Raw genomic sequence first — 13,879 nt, 5'->3', positions numbered from 1 at the left:
AAATGTTGTTTTTAGTTCATAAGAATTGAGAAAGAAAGAGTGTAAATCGATTTTTAAGTGCATTAAGAGTTTCAAATTGATTATTCATGGTGCTTGGTGTATTGATGGCAATGACAATATTGTGAATACTTGAGGAAGATGAGGGTGATAGAGTAAAATATGCATTTTCAAAAAAAAAAAAAAGTGATGGCGTTTTCGTGAATAATTTGAACTTTGGAGATGAAAAAGGTAAGTCAAAGTTCAAAAAAAAAAATGGTTTAGTTTTGTGTTTGACTTCAAGTTTTGAGTCATATTCGTAAAAACTACGACTTCTTCCAATTGTTTGGTGTATATACAATACTTATTGCGTAATTTAGAATACTGGTTGAAAATATATACTATGTGCTGACACTTAGGTATTCAATGGTAGAGTAACTCTAATTCCCAATGTCTCAACGGTTCAATCCAAGTGTGGAAATCATTGTAAAAATGCACTGTCTCTCTTTCTTAAAAAACATTTTTAATTTTAATTATAAATATGTTACTTTGTGTTTATTTATTTCTTATAATTTAAACCAATAAAAATACAATAAGTCTAATTAATTTTAAAATTTATAATTTATCACTATTACCTAATAAAATACATAGAAAATGTGAAAATGTATTTTTCGGAAATATTCTTTTAGAATATTAACTTTCTAAAACAGAGGAATATTAAATTTTTTTAGTATATATGTATTAATTATCCAAGCATATATTAGATTCAAAGATAATAATATAGTTTTGAAAAGATAACATTAAATGATGTTGAGTTTACATGCTTTTATGTGTATGAAACTTGCAATTTTTCAATCTATTAATGTTTATTTTTCTTTTAAATGATGATTCTTCTACCACAGTATCCAAAAGTAGTGACGGATTCAGATGCTATAATATCCAGCAAACACGTCTCTACTCTTAACACATGAAGCTCTAACTTCTGGCAAATGTGAAGTATATGTTGAAACCTATAAGAGAATTGATATCTAAGAGCATTATTAACCCTGTATTTTAGGGGGTTCTTAGAGGAAAGTATGATTAAAAGAAAAAGAAAAAAAGCAATTAAGACAAGAAACGCCGCTTGAATTGGGACAATAAAAGTCATCTCTTAATAAGAATACGTGTTGAGACTTGGCTTTTCCTTCTTCCTCTTTTGATTCTCCTCTTGGATCAATCTCCGGCGGAGGAGGGGAAACAAGCGGCTGCTTCCGGTTATTACGGTGGATTCTTTGAAGCTCAAGGCACATGGAACGCGCGTAAGGACGAGAGAAGGAGTCGCACAACCGTGAGGAGTCACGTAATAAGGGAGGTGAACCCCGGGATGAATCGGTGAGTTCGGTTGCGGAAGTTTCTTGATGTCATCAACGTCCGGTTTACTTCGGTGGTTGGATAAGCGATGGAAGTTGTGAGGAGGAGGAGGAGGAGGAGAGAGATCAAGATCGAACGGTTCATGTGTGTCGTCGCCTTTAGTTACTAATGCTATATCTGTAACAAAGTTTCAAAGCGTCACAGAATCAACAAGAGTAAGTACAATACCACAATTTCTCTGTTTCGTTCCCCTGTCCTTGTGTAAACAGAACGAGTCTGGTCTTATCTATAACCTGCATTTATTGTCTTTGATGCATGTTTTCACTTTCAAGCAACTACATTCAGCGACTGGTGGGTTTAGCAAGTCTAATGTTGTTGGTCACGGTGGGTTTGGATTGGTTTATCGTGGTTTGCTTAACAACGGGAGAAAAGTTGCTATCAAGTTTATTGATAATGCAGGAAATCAAGGTGAAGAAGAGTTCAAGATGGAGGTTTGTTGTTCTTTGTTTGAGCTTTTAGTCTTTGTTTAGCTCACTAATTACTTCAACGGTTGATTGATTATGTATCTGGTGACAGGTTGAGCTGCTAAGCCGTCTGCGTTCACCGTACTTGTTGTCTCTTCTTGGTTATTGCTCAGACAATAGTCACAAACTGCTTGTGTATGAGTACATGCCAAATGGCTGTCTGCAGCAACACCTGTATCCTATTAATAGTTAAGTTCCTTCCTCAAGTAATGTTACAAGTAGTCTGAGACTTGTCAACTGTTCTTCTGCATCTTTTGCTAAGTTTAAACAGTTGCTAAGTTTAAAGTTTGTATCTTTGGTAATGAGGCTGGTTTGCACAATGCACACATATAGAAGGTGACATTTATTCATGTTTTCATTGGCATTATGATAATTGTGTGCATTACTGGTACCTATGTGTTTACTGATATTTAAGTGACTTGACTCAGTACTCGATTATAACCTGAAACTATCTATCTGTGCATTGAGGAGCATAGAGTCTTAAATTTTTGCTGCATGATCTGCTCGTGTGAAGGAACAATATTTGTTTGCACGGTTCTCATTCTATCTTTTTTTTTCTCTGTGGAATATTTAGGTTTCAAAGGCCTCCTGGACCAATTCCATGGTCAATGCTCGGATTAGAAGTCTACACAGGAGCCATTGATAACTTTGGTTTTGAGGATTACTTGAATGGTAATCAATACCATTAAAAGGGGATCATTCCCATTTTTTACCCTTAATGAAATACTTAAGTTTTCCAATTTTGACCTTACTTTTATGAACAAATTAAAATTATCATTAATGGCATTATTGTCATTCGAAATTTGGGCTTATCATTAAATTTAAATGGACTTTGATTTGGTCGTATTAGTTTCACCGCCACTTTTAAAACAAGAGAATTATATACTTAAATGAAATCTACAATCGGGCTTAAATAATTAACTTCTTTGGGCTTATATAACTACAACAATATACTTAGATAAAACCTAAATTCATGCTTAAGGATTATGATGTTACCTTGATTTACACGTACCTTTGATTTAAGTAAGCGAATATACCCCATTATTAATACCCGTTTATAATCTAAAACGAAGGTACACCCAGGATATTATTCCAAATTTATAATCAGAATATTCTTCTAACTCCACAATATTTGCGATATCAAACTGTTTTGGTAATCTGAGAAGCGTAGCCTATAAACTTTTGATAGCCAAATCTGTTAATTAATCAAATGGGTTATGTTTATTTATAATCCATTTCATAGCCTATAAACATTTTTGATAATAACAAATAAATTAAAATCTCCAATAATTTAAAAAGTAATATTAGATATTGAAATTTTCTAACTAAATGATTTTAAGACTTTATCATAAAACTAAAAAAAAATTGGACAGCTTTATATGTCTAAAAATACAACCATTCTTTAACTTATTTACAAACATAAAACGGTTGTGTGAGACATTTTAAAAAACACAATTTCTTCATACTGTACAAACTATAAAGTTTCTTATTCTATATAATCAAATCATATGACTTATATTTAATTTATAGAAATATTCAACTATTCATATATCCACCATTTTTATATAACTAAGTAACAAATAACTGACCCGCATAATTGAAAATTGATCATGTGACATTTTATATAATCAAAATAAAAGATTTATCGATCTATTTGTTGATAAAACAACAAAAATAGAACCCGCGCTTTTTAAGCGCGGGTCAAAAATCTAGTTGTCCTTTACTCCTATTGCATTACATGTTTCTCAATGTTTAACCTTTTTTTTTTTTTTAAGAACCCCTAAATAAAAGACTCTCATTGGAGCACCAAAATGTTGGTGTCTCTTAGCTAAATCTATTAAGTGACATTTAATAGTTAAAAATGATTAAGAGACCCATAGTGGATTTTTGGATTAATGATGCTCTAATTAACTAACTTGGGGGCTGGGATCTTTCTTTGTTAAAGCAAAAAAAAAAAAATCTAACAATACTAAAAGCAGGATATCAAGCCCTTTAAGCATGTCCACGTCAGCCAGTAATATTGCAACAATCATCCACGTCATCTTTGATGAATTGCCATGTCATAAAAGCTTTGTTCGGAAAAAAAATACCGAAACTTTCGTGTGGTCATGATATTTTCTAATGGCCCAGTCAAGCCCACTTCTCGAAACGGCTCACACCTTTGTCGTCTCAGTTTTGTATCCCTGCAAATCTCCGTTACCACAACCCTTTCTTTATCAATCAATTATACCTTTTACTCCTTTTTTATGGTTTCCTTTCACCTCCTCCCTATGTATCTTCTCCTATAAAGATCGTTTCTTCAAAATTTTAACCCAAACCAAAATTGAAAAACCTCCACTAATGAAGGTAAAGCCTATGGCCATGAAAAATAAATAATTCAGAGTCTCTTGCTCTTCCTCTACTCTACATACCCGGTAATCAAACCCGCAGTATTCATAGCTATAAAACGGCGAAATCCACCGCGTTTGCCATCAAGTTTGCTTGCTTCCATTGTTGCAGCTTCATAACTCGTGCCCTGTTTGTCATATGAGTTCCCCACAGACGATGCTGATTACAAGTTCATGACTCATGGAGGTCAGACCAGTGGGGAAGTCGGACAACGAACGGTTGAGAGTTCCCCGACTCCGAGGAGGTTTAGTGTATCATATCCATGGCCACTCAGGAGACATGATACGAATTAGGATTCTGTGAGTGGATCTGATATCGATACTAGGTAAGACAAATTGGATTTAGGTTAGTGATTGTCTATTGGATTTAGGTTAGTGATTGTCTATCTTTTGAATCTTGGTTCCGACCAATCTATTGTTTGTGTTGTGTGTGTGCAAAGTGCTTTCCGTTTTGATTTCTTAGAATTAAAAAGTATGAAAACTAATTCATTGTTCGGGATAAAGTATTGGCCTTAACTGATACATGGTTTGTCTTCCTATTCTGTACAAGAAATTCATGGCATACACCGAAATTCTCTAAACATTTGAAGATCAAGACGAGTTAAAAGAGGTTTTGACCTTCGAATGCTAGCAAGAAGGCGGATCAATGGGAAGCTTTTCGAATATACTCTGTACACATTCCTTTTACCTGTCCTTCTCTCCAATATTTGTGTTGCCAGTGTTAACAATGGTGGCTTCCCTAAACCCACGTCTGTTTTATTCTCCTTAACTAACAAAATGTGTTTCACCTAGCATTTAAAGCACTGAATTTTTCTTAGGGTTATGGAGATGGGGAAGAAGCTTGCAAAGAGGATAAGGAAGCAAAGGGCCTTACATTGTCCTGAGTGTATGTGCTTTAATCATTTCACTCTCACTATTAAAGCTTCTTATTTTTTTTTTGTTGCACATACAGCTGTAACACTAATATTATTATTACTTTTTTTATAACTGGGTATAATATGCTTACGTGATATAGTTCAAATAAGAATATATATGATTTATAAAATTTGATTGTTACTGCTTTCAATGGTGCATATATGTTACTTTGTCTTATTTATTTTCCCTGCAGCTAATGGTGGCTTTGAAAATTTATTTTCTACACCGAAGAAAAGAAGAAGCCAGTGACTGTTTTAACGTTTTGTTGTCTTCTAGGCTCTGTAAATGTTCTCAAAACTGGTGTTTTGATGATTATGTACCTCACATTTATTTTTCTTTCTATGGATAGGTTAAATCACAGCTCATTGAATGAAAAAAAGTACCTAACTCCGTATTTTCCAATGGTCTTACATAATCGTCTCCAATGGCATCAGGGGCCTTATGCTACTGTCGATATACTACAGATTCCACCAATATCATATCTTCAAAGCCAAAAAGGGGGAAGATGAACATGGTGACTTGAAGCCAGCCTCTATCGCTGAGGGTGGAAACTGCAGCAAACCATAGTAGACACTAGAAGGTGTTCGCAGGTAAACACTACATGTATTACGTCTTCTTTGTTGTTTTTGTTATCCTCCCTTTCTTTATATGGCATCTTACTAGATATTTCCAAATGAAATTTGGTAGTTCATCACAAAACTTCTATATTTGATTTAGAAAGGGGAGTCATTCACCAATGATGTTTTATGGTTACATGGATTCCACTTTTATTCATTTGAAACTCTGATACATGCTTATCGAACAAAACAATGTTTAGCGACATTTGTATTTATTAGTGAATTAAACTTTTTACATGGTTTCTCATATTGCTTCATGTGCATTGTGCAGGTTGAAGCAAAAGAAGTTTTCTTTTCTGTTACAAAGCTTTCCCAATCTAAAGACACTGGTTTGGGAAAGAATGGTTTACTTGATCATAAAGGAACTTTCTCCATCAGCGGATAAGGTTTGTAGTTTGTAATTTGCTTAAGTAGCTGAATCCTAACACTAATACTGAGGGTATAGTTTCTGAATTCTGATAATTTGTTTGTTTTTCTATGGTTAGTATTGTTACAAGCTCCCTGATCAGCGATATGAATAGCAAGATTGATATGTATCTTGCAAATGGTACAACTCTCTAATACCGAATAATAGACAAAACCCTTTTTACACAAATTAAGTGGTACTTGAAACAAGCGATTGTGGATAAGAACTATGTTGTTTCAAGCTCTGTTAGTAAGTTCTTTTGCATGATTCTTAGTTGCAAAACCAAAACTCAGGTTATGCTGCAAAATGATTAGTTTCATAAATATCAGCTTCTACATTGATATATATGTAGAAAAAGAAAAAAAAAAAGAAAAGCTTACAAGGATTAAGGATGTTAAGGGGCTTTAAAAGAATAAAGCACTGCAAGAAATGAATGGCAAGAGCAGCATTTTGAAGTATTGGACATAACGCGTGTTTTTTTTAATCTTGGGAGTATTCCTTATGTGCTGTATAACTACTATTAGATTACTTGATAAGATAAGAAATGTATTTCTTAATTTGCTTCACCAGTGCCAACAATCACAAAATTATAATTTGTTCTTCCTTCTTTCAGGTTCTAATGATTGGTTGTTATTTGAGTTGTGATTTTTAGTAGGGATGTGTAAAGGAAGATGAAATCTAACAAGTCAGTGTCGGAGGTTAATGATGAAACTGAGGGCGAGGATGGTAGTAAATAGCTTTGTAGTTGATCATTTTAAATTACGTTTCATTGTGTATAATCAAATTCTTGATGAGAACGATGACTAAGGTTGAAGTTTGTAGCATAAGTACAGATGGCTGATCTATTTGTCTTCTTTATGTTTTCGTAAAATTGTTATGGGAATGATTAAAAGATAGTGTTGTTCTTTATTATTCTCTTTGTTTTAATACTTCCACGAAATGTTTTATTCCCTACATGATTTAGATTCTTACTTTATATATTTGCGATCTCATATTTCTATTTTGACATGTGATCAGTTCAAATAAAAGGTTAGATGAAAATTGGTAAATAAAAATTTATTTATTTGGCCAAGATAATATCATTGTTTCAAACTTGTGTCCAATTCTAAATTTACACATTTCTAACCTATTAAATATAATATACTTTTGTAGATAAATTATCAAAAAGAATTTAAAGCAACAAATTAGTGATAAAACAGTATAAGGAATTGTATTTATCTTTGACGATGCAACTAAATAAAACATAAAATATTCAGAAATTTACTAAGTATAACTATGAAATAGTAATAAATTAATAAGTAAAATGAATAAAATTTGATATCTAATATGAGTTTGCAAAGAAGCAAGAAGAAAATAAAACATTAAGGGTTATAAAATGGTAAAATAAAGAGGAAATAAACACACAAATTTATTACTTCAATATATATGTGAATAAGTTTGAATCAAGTTGATTCTGTTTATTTTGCTACCAAAACAAATTTGAACCAAGTAGTACACAATAAATCTATCAAATTTTCAAAATAAATTATTAATTATATTTTTTTTAAATATCTAGAATATAAAATTAAACATCAATATATATATATATATAATTAAAATCATATATTAAGGATCTTTGATATATCATGCATATTATAGTATTTTTTACAAATGGTAAGAATACATTCTAACATCGTATTCACATATCATTCAAATCATAAGAAACCACAATAATTCTATTAAGAAAATATACCCAAAATGCACTCATACATCTTATGGCCAAACTTACAATCAAATGTACATTATGTCTAGCCACTTACAAACCCATTCATATTAGTAAATTTATAAATAAAATTTGTGTTTACTTATTTAAATTTCAAAATAGATTTTATTTATTTATTTATTTTAAAGGTCCATCCTAATATTATTGAGAAATACACATCACAGAAAAATTTTACCAAAAAAAAACTATATACAAAAACATAATTCGTTATAGGTTTGCTTTTCTAGAGGTACAAACAAAAAATATAAACTGAAAGAAAAATTAAAAAAAATGTTTTAATCTTGAAATATCGCACATGTAACTTTTGTACATTTCTTCATATGAAATGGCCAATCAATAAATTTTTGACAATTTCAAAGCATATAAGAGTAAAAATAAATTATCTTGATAACAATCACTAATCCAAACATATATAAAGGTGAATGGAAAATAAATTTCATTATCATGTTTGATTTTTTCTAATTGATTTTTTAAAACAATACATAAATTATTATTCACCTCAGCATTTGGAATCAAATATTATTCTTACTTTACCTAAGATGAAGCTAATAAAAACATATATTATATAGAAGACTAATGTCACATTCAAAAAGCAACAACATATACCTTAAAAAACTCAATCTATGTACATTTTTTTTATGGTTTAAGAAATTTTCTGATTTATTAATTCTAAATTCATTAAATTGTTTTAAAAATACAAAAAATCAATAAATATTACAGAGAAACTATTTTTGGTCTCTTAATTGACCGGAAATAATATCTAAAAGCATTTTCCGCGCGTAGCGCGGCCAGAAACTCTAGTACATTATAATGAGTGAATGCAACTCCAACTGATATTCATAACATAAGAATTTCACAAAATTATACTTCGACATGATTTAATTAATTCAGTTTGAAAGCCGCCTTAATTGGATGATCAAAACGCAATCATAATGCTATTCCTCACGATGCAAACATACAGGTGGGATCAGGTCTGGATCGTTCAAGATACGATAAGATGTTTAGTGACAAGAGGAGTCCAACCCTCTTAAAAAGTGTGCAGCCAACTCCACAACATATAAACGTTATGGAGTCCCAGCTGCAAATGAGTTATTGTGAAAAGAAGTTCTCAACACCATAGTCGAAAGAATGGCACATTAATGTGGATAATATAAGTTCACACATCAGGAATTTGACTAGGATATGAGTAATATATATAGGTTTAAGGTCAATTTAATTATAAGTAATTGATTTTAAGTTGGAAACCGATGATAAACCTGAATTTAACATGATATCAGAGTCCGAACACACCATGCCCAACTGAATTAAAATCAATCAAGCCAATCAAAGGAGGCCATATTGATCCTAAAACCGAACTTGACCCGAATTGTCCGGAGGTCGGACTGAACTAAATCCTAGTCTGGGATATTGTCGAGATTAATGGTTATAAAAGCCATCATCTCGAGAGAGGGTGTGGAGAGTATAAGCTCCCACATCAAGAGTTTGTCTGGAACATGAGTAATATATAAATATTTAAGATCAATCCAATTGGTTTTAAGTTGGAAGCCCATGAGAAGCTTGAATTTAACATTTAATGTAACAGTGAAGAACTTGATGTTTGATATGCTTCAATAGATCTTTTTTTTTTTGCAAATGCATATGGTACGTATGTATAAGAAGGAAAGGGATAACTATATATTATAAATTCACACGGTTAAATATATATAGGCAAAAGTACAACACATATTTTGTATATTTTCTTATCCTAATCAAAATATATAGTTCTTATATTAGATTAGATCCTTATTACAATATATGTGCTAACTCAGCTCCTCTACGTCTCCGCCTCCACATCCGAAAAGGATCATAAGATTGTTGTCAGCTTCGTCGTCTTCAGCAAGATTAGAGAAACCTCAGTATAGACAGCTGTGGATGAACATTACAAATAAGCTTGCCGACCAAAGCCCAAGCCCGTTATAAGTATCAAAATATTTATTATTGTTAGAGCATGTACATTGAGGTATCATAAGAGGGTCATGGGTCTGGGTTCACAGGTTTTTAATTTGAAAAGAAAAAGGAAAATGGGTAATATTAAGTGAACCGGGCCGCTCTCGTGAACTTGTGTGAGACGAGTTCAACACACGTGGAGGCACCAGATTGGCTGGACGGAGTCGTGATGACGACGCGGAAAGGAGGTGTTTCGCGTTATTCTCCTCATTTCCTCTTCTCTCCCAAATAGCTAGGGTTTGCGACTCGAGAGGCGATTCTTGTAGCTAGGGCGATCAAGAGGTCTTTTGTCCATAAAATCGAGGAGGTAATGTCTCTTGATCGATCTCAGGTCCATTTTCGAGTAGAGTTACGTTGTTAGGGTTTGTTTATACGGGTTTCATCGATTCGATCTGAAGTTGAATTGGGGGTTTCTCCTCCAATAGAGTCTGGAGGAGAGATCGATTATGAGGTTTGTAGTTAATCGATCTGTTTGTTAGGGTTCCATCGAGTCTGAGATTTGAAATCGAGGGTTTATTTGTTAAGGTTCCATCGAGTCTGAGATTTCTTTGTTAGGGTTCGATCGAGTCTGAGATTTGAAATCGATTAGAGGGTTTTTTTATTTATGGTTGAATAGAGTCGATCTGAAATCGAATTGGGGGTTTATTTGTTTGGGTTCTTTGTTTGGGTTCGTTAAAGATTGGGTTGTGTTTCCGAGTAGATTTGAAATCGATTAGAGATTAGTGTTTCTCGTACTTAACTGTTTCTCTTACTTAGTTTAATCATATTGGGTTGTGTTTCATTGTTTGGGTTCTGTTCTTTGTTTCTCTTACCGGTTCGTTTAATCATATTATTTGTAGTTAGTATGTTCTAATCATTTCTTCTTTCTGGTGCAGATGGATCCCGCAGAAGAAATAAGACATTCAAAGAAACAAAGGGACTACTGCTACATGTTATGGTTCGTCTAGGATTCACAGTACGGGATTCCAAGAAGGTGTGCTTGCGGTGGGAAAATCATTGACGAGGTCCGGGGGAAGGAAGACTACGACAGTCATCCTGGAAAGCGCTACTCCACGTGCATCAACTATGAAGTAAGTTTTATTTTCTTAATTATGTTCTTAAAATAAAAATAACAGGAACTGTCTATAATATTTGTTTTCTGTTGTCAACAAGGATGATGGGTTGCATTATAGTCATCCTTGGGTGGTTGGTGTCCAGGATGAGATCGAAAGGCTGAGGAAGCGTCTGGAGGATGCTGAGGAGGAGATCAAGGGGGTGTGGAATCTCAAGTTCCAGATTCAGACCCTGCAGGTAAGTCTATTTCCCTGTTATTTTAGAAGTAGCCTTGTATGTAAGTCCTTAATGAGTAACTAACACTGTATTATTGTTGTTTCCATGTCCAGGAACAGGTAAGAAGCCTCACTGTCCAGGTCGGTACCCTGGAGAAGGTGTGCTTCGACTGAAAATCAGAGGTAAATGTTTAAAACCCATCTTATGCTGTGATGTATTATCTTGTTTGGTTCCTCTGATTGTATTAATTATCTAAACTAGTCCTAGAGCGAAAAGTACAGTCGAATTAAAGCTGTGTTGGTTGGTAGCTTGCTCTTAATGTTTGAAGTAGTTGATTGTATTAAGTAGTCGATTTGATGTGTCATTACTTCTCTCTGTCAAGTAGTTGCTTGCGCTATTAGCTTTTATATTCAATGTTTGGCAGGTAGAGTTTAATTTTTCGCTTCTATCTAAGCTAAAACTAGTTTAAATAGAGAACCAAAACCCCATTATCTAAGCTAAAACTAGTTTAAATAGAGCAGTCCAGCAATGGAATGCGAGTATGCTGAGGCTGTAGCGAACTCTCCCGGGTTAGTGAAACCGGTTTCAAAGAGAAAGTGGTCAACAAAAGAGGACCTTGTGCTCATCAGTGGTTGGCTGAACACGAGCAAGGATCCTATTGTCAGTAACGAGCAGAAGGTTACTTCTTTTTGGAAGAGAATTGAGGCGTATGTTAATTATAGCCCTCTGCTCACTGGCTGCGTTCCTAGAGAATGGAGTCAGTGTAAGCAGAGGTGGGGAAGGGTGAACGAGCAGGTCTGCAAGTTTGTGGAAAGTTATGAAGCGGCAATGAAGCACCAATCAAGTGGTCAAAATGAGGATGATGTCATGAAGGCTGCTCATGAGATCTTCTTCAATGATTATCAAGCAAAGTTCACCATGGAACACTGTTGGAGGGAACTGAGACATGATCAGAAGTGGAAGTCAGTTTTTAAGTCAAGAGATGGTGCCAAGGAGAAAAGGAAGGAAGCTGAGGAGGTGATACCTGAGTATGAGGTTAGACCGCCTAGTGTTAAGGCTTCCAAAGCAGCCAAACGCAAGAGGCACGGTCATGAAGCTGCTTTCGATCAAATTGAGAGTATCTTGGCTGAGAGAAAGAAAATTTCTCAGCAGAAACTCCTAGATCGTCTCCTTGCCAAAAAAGAAACTGATCTATCTCCTAACGAAATCACCCTCAAAAACAAACTCATTTCTGAACTCCTTGATTGAATTGGTTAACTTGCTTGCTGGAATCTCCGTTTTTTCTTTTGTTGAACTCAATATGTTTAGTTATTAACTTTGAGGTTGCCTTTTTCTTTTGCAGGTTGCTATGTCACGGGTTGCTATGTCTGTTGCTGGATCACGGGTTGCTATGTCTGGATCACGGGTTGCTATGTCTGTTGCTGGTTTAATAAGTCTGTTGTTGCTTTATTTGTACGGGATCAGTGTAGTATTTTGTTAGTTTCTACACTGATGTTGCTTTATGATGAACGGATGCAGTGGAGTCTTTCTCACACTGCTACTATGTCCTTTTGTTTCACGGGTTGTACTATGTTTCGACACTAGTTTATTTAAGTCACGGGTCATGTAACAAAGGGTCATGTAACAAAGAAGCATATATAAATATGCTCTTGATGTATGTTTCTAAATCAGAACTCAACTACTTCTCTTTCTGTCTCTGTCTTTGAATTTCAAAATTTCAAGAACACAACTTCTGAAACACTTGATCAACTACTTCTCTTCCTTGATGTCTTTCTGAAACACTTGATCAACTACAAACGAAGAGGACAACTACGCTTCTTCTGCCTCACCCAACCGAGAACAACACAACCAACGTAAGCTCTTCATTACATTATAATACTTAGGTTAAACGGGATCTACATGATCAGAAGTGGAACAATACTAGATTGTGAATCCAAATTATAATGATGATCAATCATATTGTTGGTCCAATACATGGCTAATATCCAACTTAGGCAATGTTAATTTAAAATTGATAATTTTTATTTTTTTGAAAAAAGGAAGAATGTCAAGCTCATCAAATGATGAAGTATATGAAGTTTTTGAAGAAATGGTGGACCAACAAATCGATGATTTCATCGACTCTGTTCTAACCAAAGAGCCGAAGAGACGAGCATACATCGAAAGAGATCGGGAACAAGGACACAATCAACTATGGCAGGATTACTTCAGTGAAAATCCTACATACACACACGACATGTTTAGGCGGCGTTTTCGAATGAACAAGTCTTTGTTCCTTCGCATTGTCGAACACCTAGGTAATGAAATTCCATACTTTCAGCAACGAAGAAATGGTCATGGAAGGAACGGCCTCTCTACACTTCAAAAATGCAGTTCAGCCATACGATCGTTGGCATACGGTCAAGCGGGAGATGTCAATGACGAATATCTCCGACTTGCGGCAAGTACTGCAATTTTATGTTTGGAGAATTTTGCGGAAGCGATAATACAATTGTTTGGAGATGAGTATCTAAGAAGACCTACAACAGAAGATCTTCAAAGACTACTTGACGTTGGAGAGGCACGCGGGTTTCTGGGGATGATAGGCAGCATCGATTGTATGCATTGGGAGTGGAAAAACTGCCCTACGGCTTGGAAAGGTCAGTTCACACGTGGTTCAGGAAAGCCGACGATTGTCTTAGAAGCTG

General features: G+C 34.3%; 1 protein-coding gene across 16 annotated transcripts; it reads left to right on the top strand.

Annotated features, from left to right (window-relative positions):
* The first annotated feature begins 759 nt into the window (after positions 1–759).
* On the top strand, positions 760–13,784 carry LOC106390825 (probable serine/threonine-protein kinase PBL22). Of its 16 annotated transcripts, XR_007326031.1 has the most exons (11): positions 760–1,817; positions 1,903–2,038; positions 2,425–4,563; positions 4,788–4,967; positions 5,056–5,123; positions 5,346–5,742; positions 6,041–6,155; positions 6,255–6,316; positions 6,828–11,213; positions 11,306–11,374; positions 12,535–13,784. XR_007326031.1 is itself a non-coding variant. In XM_048762427.1 (2 exons), the coding sequence occupies exons 1-2, from the start codon at positions 1,638–1,640 to the stop codon at positions 2,041–2,043; spliced, it is 321 nt and encodes a 106-aa protein (XP_048618384.1). In that variant the 5' UTR covers positions 945–1,637; the 3' UTR covers positions 2,044–2,418. The 16 variants fall into 16 exon arrangements, 1 of the variants encoding a protein (XP_048618384.1); XR_007326032.1 differs by lacking the exon at positions 6,255–6,316; XR_007326030.1 differs by having other exon boundaries at positions 762–1,817; positions 6,041–6,316; positions 12,535–13,783.
* Positions 13,785–13,879: the final 95 nt, after the last annotated feature.

Source organism: Brassica napus, chromosome C7 (assembly GCF_020379485.1).
Source record: "Brassica napus cultivar Da-Ae chromosome C7, Da-Ae, whole genome shotgun sequence".
Lineage (NCBI taxonomy): Eukaryota > Viridiplantae > Streptophyta > Magnoliopsida > Brassicales > Brassicaceae > Brassica > Brassica napus.
The sequence above is the reverse complement of the archived record's forward strand: the minus strand, read 5'-3'. Positions and strand labels throughout refer to the sequence as shown.

Bases quoted from the DNA above. Each gene is read 5' to 3' on its own strand.
- LOC106390825 (XM_048762427.1), top strand. From the start codon at position 1,638: ATGCATGTTTTCACTTTCAAGCAACTACATTCAGCGACTGGTGGGTTT. The intron at 1,818-1,902 runs GTTTGTTGTTCT...ATCTGGTGACAG, and splicing joins AAGAAGAGTTCAAGATGGAG to GTTGAGCTGCTAAGCCGTCT.